General features: G+C 38.9%; 1 protein-coding gene across 1 annotated transcript in view; it reads left to right on the top strand.

Annotated features, from left to right (window-relative positions):
• Positions 1–17982, top strand: part of LOC148831672 (uncharacterized) — a 29057-nt gene extending 11075 nt beyond the window's left edge. Inside the window, exons 2-5 of the mRNA XM_088918742.1 lie at positions 2583–2761; positions 12209–12353; positions 14015–14320; positions 15342–17982. Coding sequence (XP_088774868.1) covers positions 2583–2761; positions 12209–12353; positions 14015–14320; positions 15342–15500 — 789 coding nt within the window. The 3' untranslated portion in view covers positions 15501–17982. The remainder of the gene's footprint in view (positions 1–2582; positions 2762–12208; positions 12354–14014; positions 14321–15341) is intronic.
• The last annotated feature ends 484 nt before the right edge of the window (positions 17983–18466 follow it).

Here is an 18466-nt window from a genome sequence, read left to right as displayed (position 1 = left end):
AGAAATATACAATATTGTAGCATGTTAAACAGAAATGTCAGGTAACACTCAAGGTTTGAGTTGTCACCAGCACTCTACGCATTTATAAGCTACACATCAAGAATTAGCATACATTACAAGGTTATTATCTCGGAGATACAGGCTGTCGTGATCATCAAGATTACTTTTGCCATTTGCTTATCAATATACTGATTTGCAATTACTGTTGTTTTCTCTTTAAGCTATTTTTAATGAGTCTCTTCTCCTTTGATTTAAACTGCTCCTTTCCTTATTTAGTGAAAACCGAAACACCAGAGTCGTTTATCCCAAAGCACAGTCTTAACCCAGGATTGAGAGAGATCTTTCAGGCAGCAGATGACACAGAAGGGACTAGGTGTTCGGCCCTCATGGCGTAGGTGGTGGAGGAAGCAACAGTGTCCAATTCAGAATTTGTTGGGGCGGATCCTGATCTGTCCAGATTAGGAAGATTTTGGATAGGCGTTTTCCATGTACTGTGAGGCCCACTGCTCTTCCCACTGTTATACAGCCCAGTTGGCTGGAGGGGAAGACTTGCCTCAGAGTTAGTGTGCAAATAGCACAGGTGAGTAATGAGGTCTTTCTGACTTTGACGTCGCTCTGTACTTGGAGAGGCAGGTGAGGCCAACTGGAGTGGGAAGAGATGTTGATTACATTTAGCCCAGCAAAGGAGGCAGTGGCACTGTTGCACATGGTGAATGTCAGGGACAGGTAAGATGGGGGTGTGGGGGGTGCAGACAGACAGGGGGTCACGTGCTGCTGTCAAGTGCTGTGTCACACTTCTGCACCAACCTCAGTCACAGTATTGAGCTGCTGACTGTCGCTGTCAAGATAGGTGTCCAGGGCGTGGCTCCCTGTTACATGCTGGCTAGTCTACAGAAGTTGTTATGTTTCTGTTGTGTGTGTGTGTGTGGGAGAGGCCCAGGATACAGTGCTGAGTACTGTGGCTTGAAATTCACTTATGTTTGCAAGCTGGAAAGAGATGCCGCTGGTTATCGAGATGTTTAGTCTGAGTCTCCAGCTCTGGCAGTAAGGGCTCATTGCAGTGAGGGACATGGTTAGGATTTGATCCAGGATTTTAAGGTTTTCAATTGTGGTCACTAGAAAAATGTTATCTGTGTTTTCTTGAAGCTGTGGAGGGGTGGGGAAGATTGAAGTTGAAATCATGCTAGGAGAAATCGGTGAGACACCATTCTTGAGAGCATATCTATTAAGGGTGAGATACGTTCTTGTTTGCTAGGAATTTTGGAGGACTTTCAGAATTACTCTATGCCATTCTGTGTCGTAGGCTGTGAATAAGTATACAAGTGCTGCTCACATCTTTGCACTTTAAAATCTAATTTGATATGCACAGTGACAGCTGGGTAGAAGCCAGGCTGTTACTCCCGCATCTGGTGATTGATGATGGGGTACAGGCGTAATAAAGGAGTTTCTCCCCGAGTCTGAATCCAACAGATAGGAGCTCTGTAGCTGTCTGGGTGTTCTTGGAGTTTCTTAGGCTTTTTGATGGAAACAACTTTTGCTTTTTGCTGGATTTTAATAGTGTTTAAACTGTGTGTGTGGGGGGGGGGGAAGGCTTCACTGAGGTAAAGAAAAAATTCCCAGTAAATGATGTCTGGGCATAGAGACTCCCCGGTCCAAGGACTTGTGTTAATGTTTTTTGAAAAGTTCTTGTCATGGTTTGTTACTTTTTCTTTTATCGGTTAAGTATGATCCTCTCATACTTAAATGTGTGCTGTTAATGCTCTGAGTGGTTTGATTCCATATATCATGTCTCAGATTGCAGGTACATTGCTAGAGTGCTGTGGCAGTATCATGAATTTGCTGCATTGCGGGCGGTCGGTCTCGTATGTGGGGAAAAGCGGCAGAAACACGCAGCCCTGGATGGTGGAGCTGTGCAAGCTGTCGTTGCAGCGTCAAATCCCAGGTCAGGATCGGTATCCGTGTTTCACGTCTCTGGAGGAGATGTGTTTCCGGCGGCTGTAGAACAGTAGAAAAGCTCCAGCTGAGGATTCTTGGTTTATCAATGCTGCTCCATCTTGGGATGCCCCCATTCTCAATGCCAATGCTGGATAGGGGTTTATGGGAATTGTTTTGCAGGAAATGTCTGGAAGTTTGCTCACATTATCAATGGTTGCAGCATGAGTAACTGCATTGTTAGCTGTAAATGGAGATGGATTGTTGAAAAGAACTAGCTGTGAGTTTGAGTGACACGGGTTTGGGTATTCATGGTGCTGTCCTGCGACCAGTCCAGGAATGTAGAGGTTCTTGTCTGTTGAGTGAGTGTCCCGGATTGGAAGGTGCTCTTGGGCCACTTGCTGTGTTAATTTGTGCTGCGCTCGAGTCTGGCCTTTGCTGTTAACATTGAAGCACAGATTGCTTGGACCAATAAACTGGTAAAGAGTTCTAGTTTAGTCTCTGACATTTTTGTGCATCTTTTGTCAATTTGAGATGGATTTTTTTTTATGGGTTTGGCTCTCATTGATCCCCTGGTGAATCATTTGGATTTTGTTTGTTTGTTTTTATGAATACATTTAAAAAAGGGCTCATTTTTCTTTCTGTTATAGGATAACAGACCCAATATGTCCAGGCCCATGATAACTAGGTCACCTGCATCTCCTTTGAGCAACCAGGGTATTCCAACACCTGCGCAACTTACTAAGTCCAACGCACCTGTACACATCGATGTGGGAGGCCATATGTACACTAGCAGCCTGGCAACACTGACAAAGTACCCAGAGTCAAGGTAAGTGTGACCTAAGGTCAATGACGGTGTTTTGTCTTGGACTGTCAGTACTGACTGTTGACCATTTACCTTATGTTTCAGGGTGGTTAGTGTGTTGAACCACTGTCTCTGCAGTGTAGTCCCAGTTCTCAAGAAAAATACATTAAATGACAATCACAGCACAAATACATTATGATGGATGAGTCGTAAAAATGCCATGCAGTACTCACTGGTTCATAACTTTATAGCTCACCATAATGTGATGTGTGTCTTAACATGTCAAGACTATGGCCATTTGCTATCCTGTTATTTTTGTCTTTCTTTTATTTACTTCACATTTGAATTCTACAGAAGTCCTTTTGATTTTATGTCACGACTCATTTTTCTCAAAGTTCTTTTACTGTTTGATCATTTACATCTACAGAGAAGGAAATTGACCACTTCTTTGGTGTATCACCATATTAATGGCTGTTAATTATTTTGTTAACATAAAAGCCTGTTATTTACCCCATAGACAATGAAATTAGAAATTAGAAAATTTAAATCAAATGATTGAGTTTTCATTATGTAGTATGAGAGCCCACTGTATTTTAACTTTAGTTTCTAGTGTATTCGGGTCAGGTAAGTTATCATTAAGCTCGATCATTATCTGAAGCATTTCTGGAAACAATTATAAGGCAGGGGTGCTGTATTCTGAATCTTAGCCCTGTGGATTTCATGTGAAATTAAATACATTGGGTCAAAGTGTAAACATGGGATATCCTTGCTTTCTTCTGCACACATTGCCACTGTAGTTTCCAGTGTCTTCTAGAGTGTACAGTATGTGTCCTGATGAAGACACCAGCACTTCATTTTTAATTAACTGTTTTTTTTAATATTCATTTAGTTGTAAAAAGCTATTTTAATAAGGAGGGACTGATTACGTTGGACTGTGGTGAAGATGCATTAGGGCCCTCATTTGGCCTAATAGTTTGCATGACTGCATTGCAGCATTTGGATTCACAAAAATAATTGCAGTTTGAGGTTGAAGATGTGTGAAGCATAATTTTATTGCACGTGAAGGTTAAGATATGAAACATTCATAATATAGTCTTTGCAAACCATACAAAAGACAAAGGTCCATATTTTTTCTTTGGGTGAACTAAATCAAATTTTCAACACCATAGTAAAAGCAGTACTGTAAATAGGCAATTTGTCCAAAGTGGAGCTCAGACCACAAGCTGCACTGGGTAATGAAAATACGAAGGAAAAATATAGAATATACTTGACATGAAGAGATGTAACAAGCTGTGAAATGTTCTTCTAAGGTAAATCAGAAAGCTCTCCATTCCTGTGAATAAATATTTTGAGGTCATGTATTAATGACAGGAGTTAATTGCTGATTCTGATTATCTTGCATGACAGGACTTGCAGGGAAAACACTTTACATGTTCATTTTAGAACTGGGTTTCATTTTAAACAGTGCTTAAAAATATTTGGCTTTTTCTTGCTTACAAAATTAAGTTGCATTGAAACTACCATTTATTACATTTTGGGGAGACAGCCGCTGCAGTCTACTCAATCTAATGCAGAGCCATGTGAATTCAGCTTGTCATGCATTTTGAAAATGAGATGATAACTTTAACATCAGTATGACACTGTGAGAAGAGTGGACAAGGGAATGCTGGGGGCTTCACACAACACTTGGTCATGGATGTTCCCTGTAGACATTTTCATTCTCTTTGTCCCTTTTCACTAATGTTGGTTGATGTACTGTCTTCAAAACATTGGTCGCCTCTCTTTGGCCCATGATGCAGTATACCATACTTCCTTTTGGTATGAAAAGAATTCTGTGGCTTTTAAAATTTGCAATGCATGTGAAGCATTTTGTATCATGTTCTAGTCCAACCAGCGTAGGTATTTAACAAAGTACTTGTTTATATACATTTTACTTTTTGTGTTTCTAACACATAATAAATAGAATGTCATCATCTTACTAAAACTGATATTGTAAAAAAGGAATGTACGAATAACAGTACTCATTTAATTTACTTTTTATGTGTATGAATCTACAATGTAAAATATAATTTAAGCATTTTTCTGTTTTGTCTACCTTGGCTATTTCTACTGCCAAGTTATATGTACCACTATAATAAAGTACAGCATGGTTGCTTTCCCAGCATAATCTAGTTATTCCAGTTCCACAGGTCTCCTATAAGTGCGTGGCTGTGGGATTTCAATCTTTTCCATCACTGAATGTGATTTCTAACAAAACGTTCTGTGCCACACTGAGCAAGCGAGCATGTTGATGTCATATCCATTCTTTCAACTTGAATTTAGATGTGTTGGTTCGTGTCTAGGGATGGCATGGAGGCCCAGTGGTCGGCATTGCTGCCTCACTGCACTGGGGTCCTGGGTTCGGTTACCGCGGTGCTGTCTGCGTGGGGTTCCTATGTTCTTCCCAGGTTTGTGTGGGTTCCTCCAGGTGCCCCAGTTTGCTCCTACATTCCAAAGACATGCTGGTGGGCTAATTGGCTTCTGAGAAAATTGGCGCTGGTGTGAGTGTCTGTCTGTGTGTCCTGTGATGGACTGGCCTACCGTACAGGCTGTACCCTGCCTGGTGCCCGTTGCTTGCTGGGATCGACTCGGGATCCCCCGCAACCCTGAACTGGGTGAAGTGGTTAGAAAATGGATGGATGATTAATTTCCACTGTTCTTAAATTTTGTCTAAAATGAAAGGATTGTTTTTTCTAGTGTCCAAACAGTGAAAGGTCCTTTGTAAAAACAGACTTTAGGAAAAAACGTCTGTTAATACCTAAGCAAGATTTACATTTGTATCCACAATATAAATGTTTAGGCTTTTTAATACAAATTTTAAACTTTGAAAAGAGACATTGTGTATTTAAAAACGGAAAGATTGTATTTTATGGGTTTTTATCATTTGTGTATTTGTGAATATTGAGGAGGCAAATTTGAAATAGACATATCGTTCTGGAAAGCGTGTCACATCTCGTGCCTCTGCGTGATCGTAATCTACCACAAAAGGCTGTCTTCCTTTGTTTGAAGTCAAATTATCGTCATACCTGTCTGTCTCCGAACTTCTCCGCTGTGAAACCAGCCGAGTATGAAGATGGCGCCCCTGCTGGCGTCACAGCTGTCTTGTGTGTCTTACAGAAGGGAGCTGGAGCTGTCTGCTCTCCGTCACCTCTTCCTTCGCAGTAGTTAGTGTTGAGCGCGTCTCTGAAGAGCAGCTGCCCAGCTGGGGAAGGGGTCTGACAGCCCCTCACTCCCAGCGTCTGCCCGCTCCAGAGTGGTTTGAATCCGATTGCATTTGCAGCCGTGCTGGCCCAGTATGCGATGTCCATGTGTCCTTAAAAGTTTTTATTTTCTCAAGCTGGCAAACATTGCAAGGTTTTAAAAGACAGGAAAGAAATGTGCATTATATTACATCTGTATGTTTTAAATTATTCCTGAATAATTATTTTCATTTTATTTGAAGTTTTTTTTATATAAACCTTTATATATGTGGTAAATGCACTTAGCACAGTCAAGATCTTCAGTTTACAATATGCACAAATCTCTATTTTGGCCAGAGATTATAAACATGCATGATATACAGTAGAAAGAAAATAGAATTGATTATACATGAATAGTTTTTATTTTAAACTTCTTAAAACATATAAAGACATGACAAACCGTTAAAGTCATTTTTATAGTCTCAGATTTGACTTTATAGTTACATTTTCTGCTGTTACTATTTATACAAGATTCTGGATAAGCTCAGAATATTAATAACAAAGGAAATTCGTGTTTTCTAAGTAATGATCTCCAACTGCTTTTTGTGGAGGTGGCTTCTGAATGTTCTTAAATAAACCCTTTTAGTTCATATTGCTTTTTTTAGTTATAGAATCCACAATCTCTATACACAGAAGTGGCTATATTTTATCAGCTTTATAGATGTATCAAGCCTACGGTCTACGTACTATAGAGCTTTTATGCCCCCTATTTTGAAGCTGACGGGGAAAAAAAGGCAAGCACACATCATTTATGTGCATTGACAGCTGCCTTAACAGCAGTAAAACTATGAAGCGGCCAGTGCTATTTGGCAAAACCCACCTAATGCCCATTGATTGCTCTAGTAGTCATTATCAGATGGTATTGACCACTCTGCTTAGCCTTTTTTTTTAAATTAAACATCTCATCTATATATTTAAGTTAGTATACTAGATCGTCAAATTGGTTTTAACTAGGTGAGATTTGTTTGATAACCCATGGAAGTGGATTAACGATGCCGAAACCTCTTTTTGTTTGCACTCATTCTTTATAAGAGTCTGAGATGATGCAGTGCAGCAATCCGCAAAAACCATGAGGCTTATTGTTTTATAACAATGAATGTGCAAAACTCCAACCAAAAAAAAATTGCATCATGTGACTCTTTCTTCGGGACACTAATGCTTGTTTTGATTCATCTTGCATTTTTTTCTGCGATTGTGACATTGTTTTTAAAACACTTTCAGTTTTTAAATGTTTTAATGTTTTGAGTGTTTCAAAGTAATAGGAGTTACTATTGAGTTTTCTATGATGCTGTTTAAAATACATTGGTTTGCTTTTTATTCCACTGTGTGTTTTGCAGAAACATGCTTGGTAGTTTTGACATTTGACACACTTCAGATGTGAAATCCTGCACACATTTGAACACCCAGGGTTCACAGTAATGCATGTGGCTCCTTCTCAGTGTGTACAACATGCTCTTTGGCCTGCTTTCACTCCTGGCTCTGCCTCTGTTGATTGAGATCTAGAATCGCCTGGATCGCCATCCAGCTGCACTGACTGAGCACCACCAGGTGAGCTGAAAGACTCCCCTGGTGACTGTGCTCGCTTTGCACCAGGGACCCCTGTGGCTGCCAATGGTAGGAATTAACACTGAGAACAGTGTCAGTGCTCTTTGTGCTCTTTGGGTTCATGCTGTAAAATGAAGAAGATGGCTTGACCTCAGACGTTTTGGAAGACAAATTGTTTTCATCTTCTTTTGGCATGCAGAAGATTTGTGATGGTCAGCAGATCCGAGTTTGATTCAGCTGTTCCAAGTTGCTTGGTGTGAAGAGGGACAGTTTTTCTAAACTTACGTCAAAGCACCCAATGTGTGTATTGACACAAGGACATGCACTTCTAGATTTCAGTAAACAGTTCCTGATCATTTTATTGCCGCAAAACTACCAGATTGGTTAGAGAACACTATAACAAAGATTAGGAAATAAATGTTCTTCTGCATGAAAACTGTATATGTTAATGGAGTTTAAATTTATCAGTACCTGTTTAGCAATTGAAAAACATTTTCAATACATTAGTCATGATTTTGGTATACAAGAACAGTGGCCTTGTTACATGCAGTATTTAAAACAGTTTTTGCACATTTATTTTCAGATTTGCTTTATCCGAATAAGATCAACAACCTTACCTTAGGATAAGTGCTTGGCAAACAGACGATAACATCAAGGTCATGGTTAATAATGATCTTTTTGGTTAATAAAATGCAGTTGTTTGTTCAAACTCATCTTCCACATCAGATTTCCATAACAACAGACTAATGAGCAAAAAAGACCTTTTGTCAGATGGTGTTAAAATATTAAGGTTACTCGGAACATGAAGTCAATTTTGTAAGTAGTACAGCACTGATGATTCTTTGGGCTGAAGTGTTTAGTCACTTGCATTGGTTGGTGCCAGTCTGACTTCTTGTCTCTACATTGACCAAGCTTGTGCCTGTTCACTGGTTTTTGAGCCCTAAATGTCACATATCATTCCAGCGTATCCCTCAAAGGTTTTGTGGAGTTCTGATAAGTAGGACATCTATGGTGTTACATCCATGTCTCTTAAGAAAGCTGTTGTAACAGAAGTATTGGGAGAGTGCGTTTTGGCCTGTGGTAGTCTTGTCTCGTCAGGATGAGCCTTCAGGAAGGACAGGAAGTGAATTCTGTGGATTTGATCAATGAAGCCCTGCACAGATTGACAGTTCAGATTGACATCAATCATTCCAAGTGGAGTTCTGTAGTGACTAGACACTCATACTCAGGCCATCACACACTTGGCTCTCCACATTATTGTGCACAACAGACTAATCAATTAGCATATAATTCTGCAATTTTACGCTACACTCGCTGGCGTATATCAGGGTGTTCTCCACTTGGCTTCACTGCTGATACGCCCACCTGAAGTGTTGCTCCAACATCAAGGCATTGTTTTCTTGATAAGCAGGGCAAATTGGTTTCTGTGTTGTTTTTTTTGTTCTCATCATTGGTAATCTGTGAATCTACCAGATTGCAAAACTTTTAAAATAAAGTATACAGAATTTGGATTAAAGAATACATGAATAATGATGGGTTTCTTTTGATGCTCAGTACATTTCCAAAGAAAAACAGTGGAATAATCAAATAAACTAGGACCTCTCTCCATCTTTTCTTTCTTTTCCCATATATGATTTATAGCCACACATCATGCTGTTCTGGTCCTTTGTTTCCTTTATTGTACAGCTTTTTCCTCCCCTTTGCTTCTGTCTGCCATTTTAAATTTGCTGTTGCAGTTTTACGTGGGTCCTGATTCTATGGGTACTGACACATCCAGCTGTGACACACTTTGCTCTGCGAGAACACAGACAGAATCAGTTAGGATTACGGTAAACTAGACATCACTGGCATTGGTAGCCTTTGGTTTGGAAAGACCAGAGCTTATGTTGATGTGTGAGCACGCAATAATGGGCTGCACTTAGTAGTTGCAAGGGACTATTTATGCGGCTCAATTTAGGCTCCTGGGAGGCAGCTGTTCTTATGAAGAGTTTGTATGTCCCACCACCTTACTAGTGTCTTATGCAAATGTTGAAAAACATTTGTCGGGCTTTTTTCCCAGGTGCCACTTGCTTTTTATTATTAAAAATAAGCACCTCTGTTCTGTCAGTGATATGAAATCTTTGAGCATTCTGTGAAAGGAGGGTTTCATTTCTAACATCTGCAGGGTGGGCAATATAGTTTGCAGGTAAATGCAATGAAAAAGGTTGCAATGGAAACGTATTGCATCTTCTAGAAAGCTAATAATAAGTGGTGATGAATGTGAAATTATCAAATTCATTTTTCCCGGTAAAAAAGTGTTGGCTAATTATTTTGAATGGTGACTTTAAATCAAATTTGAATTAAAACTTCATCTTAACCCTTTCTGAAGGACAGCTTTACACACTGTTCATGGTATTCCATGATTCCACTGATCAAATAAAGACATCTACCAACACAGTATGATTTGGAAGTGATATTAACTTCTTTTTTGTTATATTTCTATCCTGTTAAGACTTATTCTGCTATTTTGTTGAGTCCAACAGAATCTTAACACCTAATCATGCTTGCACGCGTGTTTCAAGGGCTGCACACAATCAAAGACGGTTTTACATGACCTTTTGTGGTCAGCTGTACTCGTGGTATGGAGGAACCCCTCTTAAACAGGCTCTCAACAGGGCGCAGCTGATAGAAATATGTGTTGGCACTTACTACACAAAATATCCACATGTAACTCCAAGGCGTACAAGCTCAGGTCTTATCCTAGTAGTTTCCAGCTGTTGACCTATTTTACCTTTTTGGAGGTTTCATCTCGCAAGAACACTCAAGCCATTTTCCAGGACTGAAAAGGTTTTCTGTGCTGCGAGTGCCATACAGTATTACAGGAAGAATGTAACTGGACTCCCACGTGTTTCTATTAAAGCAATTCTGGCAATAATACCTTGTGGTTCCTGTCCTGCAGCACTTCATAAAATTTCTGTAAAGTCAAATTCCAGTACTGAAGGAATACCTTATCAGTTCTAGCACAGAATACGGCGTTACATCTTGGAAAGAAGCAGTGTGTGCCACAAAATAGATCTTTGTTTCATTCATCTTAAAAATTTCAAAGTTAATGAAACCTCAGTATCATCATTTGAATTAGAACTTTTTAGTTATAAGAGAACATTTCAATTTGTTTAATTTTTAGGGTGATCTCAGTTTTTCATCAAGTCTGAATTTGTACAGTATTGCTTTATCTGGTTACTGTGGAGATTCTAGCAACTCTGATCTTGGAGAGCTGAGTCAGGAGGGCCTATTGGTGACTTTTGTCATCATCATCAGCATCTAAACCCAGTTTCTAAAATGTATTTTTCCCTCTGAAGCAGGTTAGAGATGAGATAGCTGGTCGTTACCTGGCTTAACTGAACCTACCTGAAGCTACCTTGCTAGATCAAACTGCAGTTCTTCCAGGTTTTTGCAAATAGAAAATTTAAGACTGGCCCTAACACCTTCTGGCCTTTGGCCCTCCAGGACCAGAGATAGCGACCATACATTTCTTTGTTTCATTGGTTATTCATTTTCAACACCATGTAAACTTACTGTAATGGAATTAAAAAAAATAGGAAGGCATTTGCATGGAGAGATAGAAAACAGCCTGTCTCGGATTTGATGTGTCTAAATGTTGTACGAATTACCTAGTAGAGGAAAGTTCCTAAAGAAACTATAGACTTTATAGCTGAAAACAAAAAACAATTTTACAATTATTTTATTATGCTTTTGTTGGGCTTTTGTAAATGATTTTCATACATTGTTCATCTTAAATATTACAAGCTGCAACTGGCAGTTCTTTATTGCTGTTCAGTTTATCTTCTCTCTGCCATAAATTGCTAATTATCTGTCATTAGGAAGTGCCTTGTCTTTTCCCCTGCCTCTCTTACTGTATTAATCTCATTAATGCAGCATCACCAGATGAGCAGCTCTCACTGTCTAAAAGCACATTTATTGACATCCAAGGGACATTGACCTGTATTCAAGCAACAATCTTAAATGATACTAAGTATTTGGATTCAGATGACTGTAAGAAAAAAATATTTTTTAATCAAACTGCTAGTAGAAAATGCTAATGAGGAAATTTCAAATGTATCTGAACATATGTTCAGACACATTTTAGTGTTGTTTATTTTAAGATATAATTAATTAGCCAATCCCCAGTCAGGTCTTTTCCCTCCACTGTGCTTAAGTTGAAAGAAGAACACAACATCTTTCAGTTCAGGTGGTGTGCTGTTGCTTCCTGATGATGTTGTAGTTTTTAATTTCTTTTCAATATATGTAAAATTCAAAGCATACATCATACACAAACATTCAAAATCCCTTTATTGCCTCATTTATATACTTCTGTAATTTTAATGTGGTGTATTGATTGTCTGTGTGTGTCCTGTGATGGACCGGTGTCCTGCCCAGGGTGTACTCCACCTTCCACCTGTTGCTTGCTGGGATAGACTCAAGCTCACCTGTGATCTTGTACTGGGTAAAGCAGTTAGAGAATAGATGGATGAGTCGATGGATTATATTTTGTGTACAGTGTTCACTCTGCATTATCCCTTCTTTAAAAAAGTTCCTTATTTGCTGCGATATATGTGTATACTGTGTAAATTACTTCACCTCTACTCACTATGTTTCTTTCTCTGTACAGAATTGGACGACTTTTTGATGGCACAGAGCCCATCGTCCTGGACAGTCTCAAACAGCACTACTTCATTGATAGAGATGGACACATGTTCAGATACATTTTAAATTTCCTCAGGACCTCCAAGCTTCTCATTCCTGATGACTTTAAAGTAGGTGGCTGATATTCTACTAGTTAATTCATTGTGTTTAAGTGTATGATGATTTTTTTTCAATATTTACAATAAATACCTTTAGGAAATTGACTTGTGTACCTTAATCCATCACTAGTTTAAATCATTATTGTTTTGTGTTTTTTACTTGACTGTGTTTTAGGACATTACAATTAAAATTACTGTTAATACTAAGGTATCCTAAATTGATTAATGTATAAAGAATGGTTTTAATCAGTGTTTTCTAAAAACCTCCCAACACATTTACTGCCACTGGTCTCAACACGCATCATGTTGCAGTTCATTATAAAAGGCATTCATATCTAGTTCATACATTTAACAGTTTAGGAATTTCTTTGATAGTGAATTGGCTTCTCCTCCGTTTGGAATATTACTGGATAGGTATACTTTTAAATTCTACTTTTAAAACTAGGGTCTTGACATCTGCAAATTGGTGAATTTACCATTCAGTCTGGTTGACAAGGTCTTGAGTAAAAGAACAGCAGAGCGGGATGAAACTAACCCAAAGGTTGTTAACCTCAACGTAAGTGGTACAACAGGCCACAATCATGCGATGAGTCCAGCTAGCCTCTCCCTGCCCAAGTCCCCACTACCCAGCATCCAAATCTCAACCTGGTCTTGTTGTTATACTGTATCAAACGCTCCCGGTTCTGTGTCAGCAGTGAGGGGAATGACAGGCTGGAGACGACTGTACAGGCTCATTGATAGTTTTATTGCCCGTTTCATTACAGCGGGGTGTACTAATCACAGAGGTAGAGAGTGAAAGTGCAGGCATCCTCTGGACGCAGGGGAGTGATTCATGTTTATTTTAGCTGATATCTATATATTTGTGATTCCCTGTTGTTAGTTTTACCTGCTTAATGTTATTTTTATTTAACTCAAAACCAGTGCATTAGTACTTTATTTGTCATGTGAGGGTTATTTATGTCTTCTTATCATACAATACATACTATATACAGAAGAACACTTTGTTACAGTATACGAGTGGATGTGGTTCTATGTGAATTTAACCACCATGGTGGTTCTCTACACCGAAACCCTCACAAATGTCGAGACCCTACTGTATTTGTCCTGTGTGTCATCTTTCAGTCAGTGCACAAAACCTTATTTAAAACAACAAAATGTTAGTTTTAAAAACTGCCTGCCTCATGCAAAATAATTTTGAAGAAGCTTGGATTCAAATTTTAAAAATAAATTTAAAAAGAGTAAAAAGAGGGGAAAAAGGTTATATAAAACTGGATTTCTGCCTTTGGTCACAGTCAGTCACAGCTCACTTTTTAGTTTATTACATGTAATTATGTGTCAGTTGCTTATTGGGATGGTCTTGTGTGTAACAAGAAGCAATCTAGATTAACAATGTCAAATTAGTGTGTGCCTGATTTTCTGTCAACAGTCACAGGTTTTTGTGCTGTTTATCCCTGGGCCAGACCATGATGAATACGTTTATTTTAGTTCAGTGAAGGTCGCAGTACATCGAGCTTGCTTTCGCTGTTCTGCTTTATTGCAAAGCCCTGTAGCCCCATTTGTAACGTGTGCTGAGGGCTACAGCGCCGAAGCAGCAGTGACAGAGCAGCTGGCCCCAGTCCTAGAGCTGCTGTGTGCCGGTGGTTTCTCATGCTCTCCTCTGGCTACTCCCCCAGGACTACAGCCTGCTGTACGAGGAGGCGCGGTATTTCCAGCTGCAGCCCATGCTGGGCGAGCTGGAGCGCTGGAGGCAGGACCGGGAGCTGGGGCGCTTCTCTCGGCCCTGTGAGTGCCTGGTGGTGCGCGTGGCGCCCGACCTGGGCGAGAGGATCGCGCTGAGCGGGGACAAGGCCCTCATCGAGGAGGTCTTCCCCGAGATCGGCGACGTCATGTGCAACTCAGTGAACGCGGGCTGGAACCACGACTCCACGCACGTTATACGCTTCCCGCTGAACGGCTACTGTCACCTCAACTCTGTTCAGGTGAGACTGCAGGCTCGCCCCCTCTGTGCCTGCATGCCTGGAACAGGACATCCAGCTCGTATTGTGCCTGCTCTTTCTACAGCTCATAAAAGATGACAGACTTCTGTTGTCTTCTTTTAAATCTGGTTGATTGTTGGAAAAGATGTAAATATGTTTGGCCTCTCCGTGTTCTTTCTTTTCTGCGTTTATGAACTTTACAACTCGTCAATAAAGCGCAATTCTGATCCAGTGTTAGAGAAAGTCCTGATTCACATTTTTTAAGAGAGCTTAGATTTGGTCGCCCTGACAAGTACTGGTCTCCAAAGAGCATGCCAGGACAGACTGTCTGGAGGGAGGGTATAATCCTGTTTGGTTATTAAAACAAATTGCCACTGGCTCCCGTAGCTGTGTTAATGGAGAAAAGATGAGAATTGCGAGCAGTGCAAGACCTTTGTAGTTTGGCATCCAGTCCAGCCTGAAGCTGGGAGAGCTTCTGAGTATCCTGAGCTGCCAAGTGGCATAGAAAAAAACAGTACTCCCGGAGGGCACTTTAATGGAATTTGATCTTGCAGCCTTCTGGAGATAATGTCTATGAAGCTGAAGAATCAAGGGGTCATGTGCTTACAATGAGAAGATGCAGTTGTAGGGTTTTAATAGGGAGAGGAAATGAAAATAAGTTGTTGAATCGTAAAAGGAACAGTAGCTATCATTGTCTTTTGTAATTGCATTCTTTGTATGTTGAATCTAAATGAATATTTTTTGTCTAAAAATTAAGTTTTAAGTTTGCTGCATTTGGCAAGTATGTTACAGTAATGTGCAAGGTTGCAAAAACAAATTCAAAATTTTATAATGTTCAGGAAAATGATGAGCAACCATAGTGTTTTTTTCTTTTCAGAAGCCATAATGTAAATTTTATTCTCACGGTGTACACCTCACCATTTCCAAACTGAATGTTTTTAGGGAGAAAATCAGTCATATTGAATGCATTTATAGTTACTCTTTTTCTATGTTATTGTTCTAATAATCACCTGCTGTGTTTCAGGTTCTGGAGCGGCTGCAACAGAGAGGTTTTGAGATTGTGGGCTCTTGCGGTGGGGGTGTGGACTCCTCGCAGTTTAGTGAATACGTCCTTAGGAGGGAAATCAAGAGGGCGCAGCGCGGACCCTCAGTCATCCGGATAAAACAGGAGCCACTGGACTAAAGACGGGAACATTAAAAACTCGGATTCACTAAACACAAGACATTTCTGAAGCAGCCAGTAAATGAACAGAAAGTGGACTCCTGTGTATCGTTTTTTAATTGCAGACTTTGAATCCCATCAACCAACAGCAAGGAACATTACACAGGCATTTCTTAACTAGAGACTTGTAAGGATCAATTATTGAAATTCTGCATCTTCTTTAGTTTTGTGATTAAAAGACTCATCAAGTCCTGCCCTGAGATTATATGATTTCTCTTTTTAAAAAAGTTTGTTTTAAAACTTTGAAATGAGTGAAATTTCCATTTTAGCCTGCCAAGATACATTAAAGAAGAAAAAGCAAAAAGTACGACATGAATTCAGTCAGTATGATTACAATAAAAATTCTTCTTTCACTTTTGACGACATTACATTGGTATACATTGTGTTTCGTAGTCAGCAAAATTAAGTATTTTATACAGAAATCAGATCAAGGTCTTGGCCCTTTTCATTTTAATTATGTCTGTTTTTTAAAAGCAATCTTCAAAAGACTTTCTATTTTTAAGTTTGATTAAAATAGAATTTGAAGTATAAAAATGCTCATTTTTCTTAGTTAAAAATAGTACATTTAAAAATTGATTTTTTTTTCTGTAGGACTATATCATACACCAATAGCAGATGAACCTATGGAAGTCCTTACCACTGTGAGGAAGTTTCCGTGTTTTATTTAATAAACAATTTGTGCTGTTATAACTGGTGATTAGTTAACAGAACGCATCACTCTCTGCCTGGGAAATCTAACCCAGCCTAAACTAAATAGACCTGAAAATTAAGAATAGAAACCTATACTAACCTGCCATGAAGTGACAGGATTACAAGTAATGTGTATGTACATGTATAATTTGTATTTACCTTGCAGTTGTGTGGTTTTGGATTTAAATTTGTCACTGTTCTATCAAACCATCTGACAGTTTACCAACTATTAGCAGAATGAACATATCTGTAGAGGAACAAAGGACGCAGTGAATGAATAAAGAAATGTCAGTAAAGAACAGCCGACTGCTAGCTATTGGGTATAATTTTGATTTTCTTAATTTCAACATTATTATGTATATCACCGCTAACCCTGGGTACTGACTGAACTACAGTAATTTAAATTGTACATTATACTGTAGTCGGATATAATTTGCCCCACACTCAAGTCTTAATGAAATAAGTATCCTTAAAGAAAATGAAAATAAAGAATGTAATACAAGACTAAATAAATATTTATCAAACCATAGATAATCTGTAAATCAAATTGCAGTAAAGTCTCTTGGATTTTGGTTGTCTCCACTATGCTTTATGTACAGTATGCACATACATAACGCACAAGATCTTGTCATTTCAAACATCTAGCATACAGTAAATAGGCCCAGTCTCACTAAACATTGTCATGGACACAGTTTTAATAGAAATGTGCAGCTTTTTGTTTTGTTTTAACACAGTGCTTACGGTACCCTTTTCATGGAATGTATGTTTATTAATGCACATTCTAATGGCTCAAGCTGTATGCACTGTTTTTATTTTTTATTTTTTGCGTTCCGCTGCTACCTGTGTCTTGAGTGGTGGCAGGCTGAGAGGAAGGACTGGGCACTTGGGAGTGAGTGGAGTTCACTCTGGGTGCTGTGCACGCACTTTGAAAGAACGTGTATCTTGTGGGAATGGTGAAGAAGACTGACCGAAGAAGCCACACAGCGCATCTTTCCAAACCGAGCCGTCTCGTGTGGTGCTTTGATGTCTCTCGTTTGTTCCACTGGAACTGCACCACTGTTAGTTTAAGTTATGTGTAAAAGTGAAGCTGTGTTTTCATTCTCAAGATGTTTCACAAGCTTTGCACATCTGAGAGCAGCTCAATGAGCGTAGATTGATAGATTTGGAAAGCAAGCTGTGGATTTCCACTGCTTTTAATTTACAGCACAAATTGAAGGTACAAAGGGTTAGCATTGCACAACATTTTCAGGGCCCTAGCTGCAATAAAAAAACTCAAAACTTTAATATTAAATAAACTAATTATCTATTCATCACAATCTCTTTATTTCCAAGCACAGCTATCATTTTAAATAAGATTTTAGAAAAAATCAAATTTGTTTACTTAGACAGTTTTAAGAATTATTATTTCATCACAATGTGTTTAGATCTACAATTAGAGCTGTCTTTCCAAGGATACTCTTCACTGCTTACATTTTGTAATCACTTGATCATGTTTTTTCCATTTCTAGTTTGGTATTTAAAAATGTGTCTTTTAAATATGACCACAGTCCATATTTAAAAATCACATTTTTCACTTCAGTTTTTTTTCTCAGAAGTGCATATTGTCAGCGGTTCCACGCAGTCCGTTGGGAACAACCAAGCCTATTGTTTTTAAGAGAATGGACAGTTAAATCCAGAGTACTTGGTGTAAAATATAAAAATACATTTTTAACCTGTTTAGTGATTAAACCTTTCTCTAGATAGATTACATAAATTGATTTACATTGCTTTTTTCCAATACAGTGCCAAAAAAAAGTTTGTGAACCCCTTAGGATTTTCACATAATTAAAACCCAAAATTGTATTAGATCGTAATCTAAGTCCTAACAATAGATAGAGTTAACCTGATGAAGCAAATGACATAAAACATGATGCCCTTTCAACATCTCTTTATCCTCAAATGATGCAACAATCAGTATCCATGTGTGACAAACCATATGAACCTTCGGATGCAGTAGTTGGTTTCTCCCTTTGAGCAGCAATGACTGCAATTAAATTAAAAAACATAATAAATTCTGTACACATGGATCAGACTCTCACATCAGTTTTGAGGAATTTTCACCTGCTCCTTTTAAAGAACTTCTTTGACTCTGTGACATGAGGTCTGTCTTGCATGGACAATTTGCTTCAGGTTCTGCCACATTTCAATGGGGTTTAGGTTGGGAGTTTGACCGGGTCATTGTAAAACACAGAGTTTCT

The sequence above is a fragment of the Atractosteus spatula genome, chromosome 6, assembly GCF_055471065.1.
Source record: "Atractosteus spatula isolate fAtrSpa1 chromosome 6, fAtrSpa1.hap1, whole genome shotgun sequence".
Classification (NCBI taxonomy): domain Eukaryota; kingdom Metazoa; phylum Chordata; class Actinopteri; order Semionotiformes; family Lepisosteidae; genus Atractosteus; species Atractosteus spatula.
This window is presented reverse-complemented; position numbering and strand designations above follow the sequence as displayed.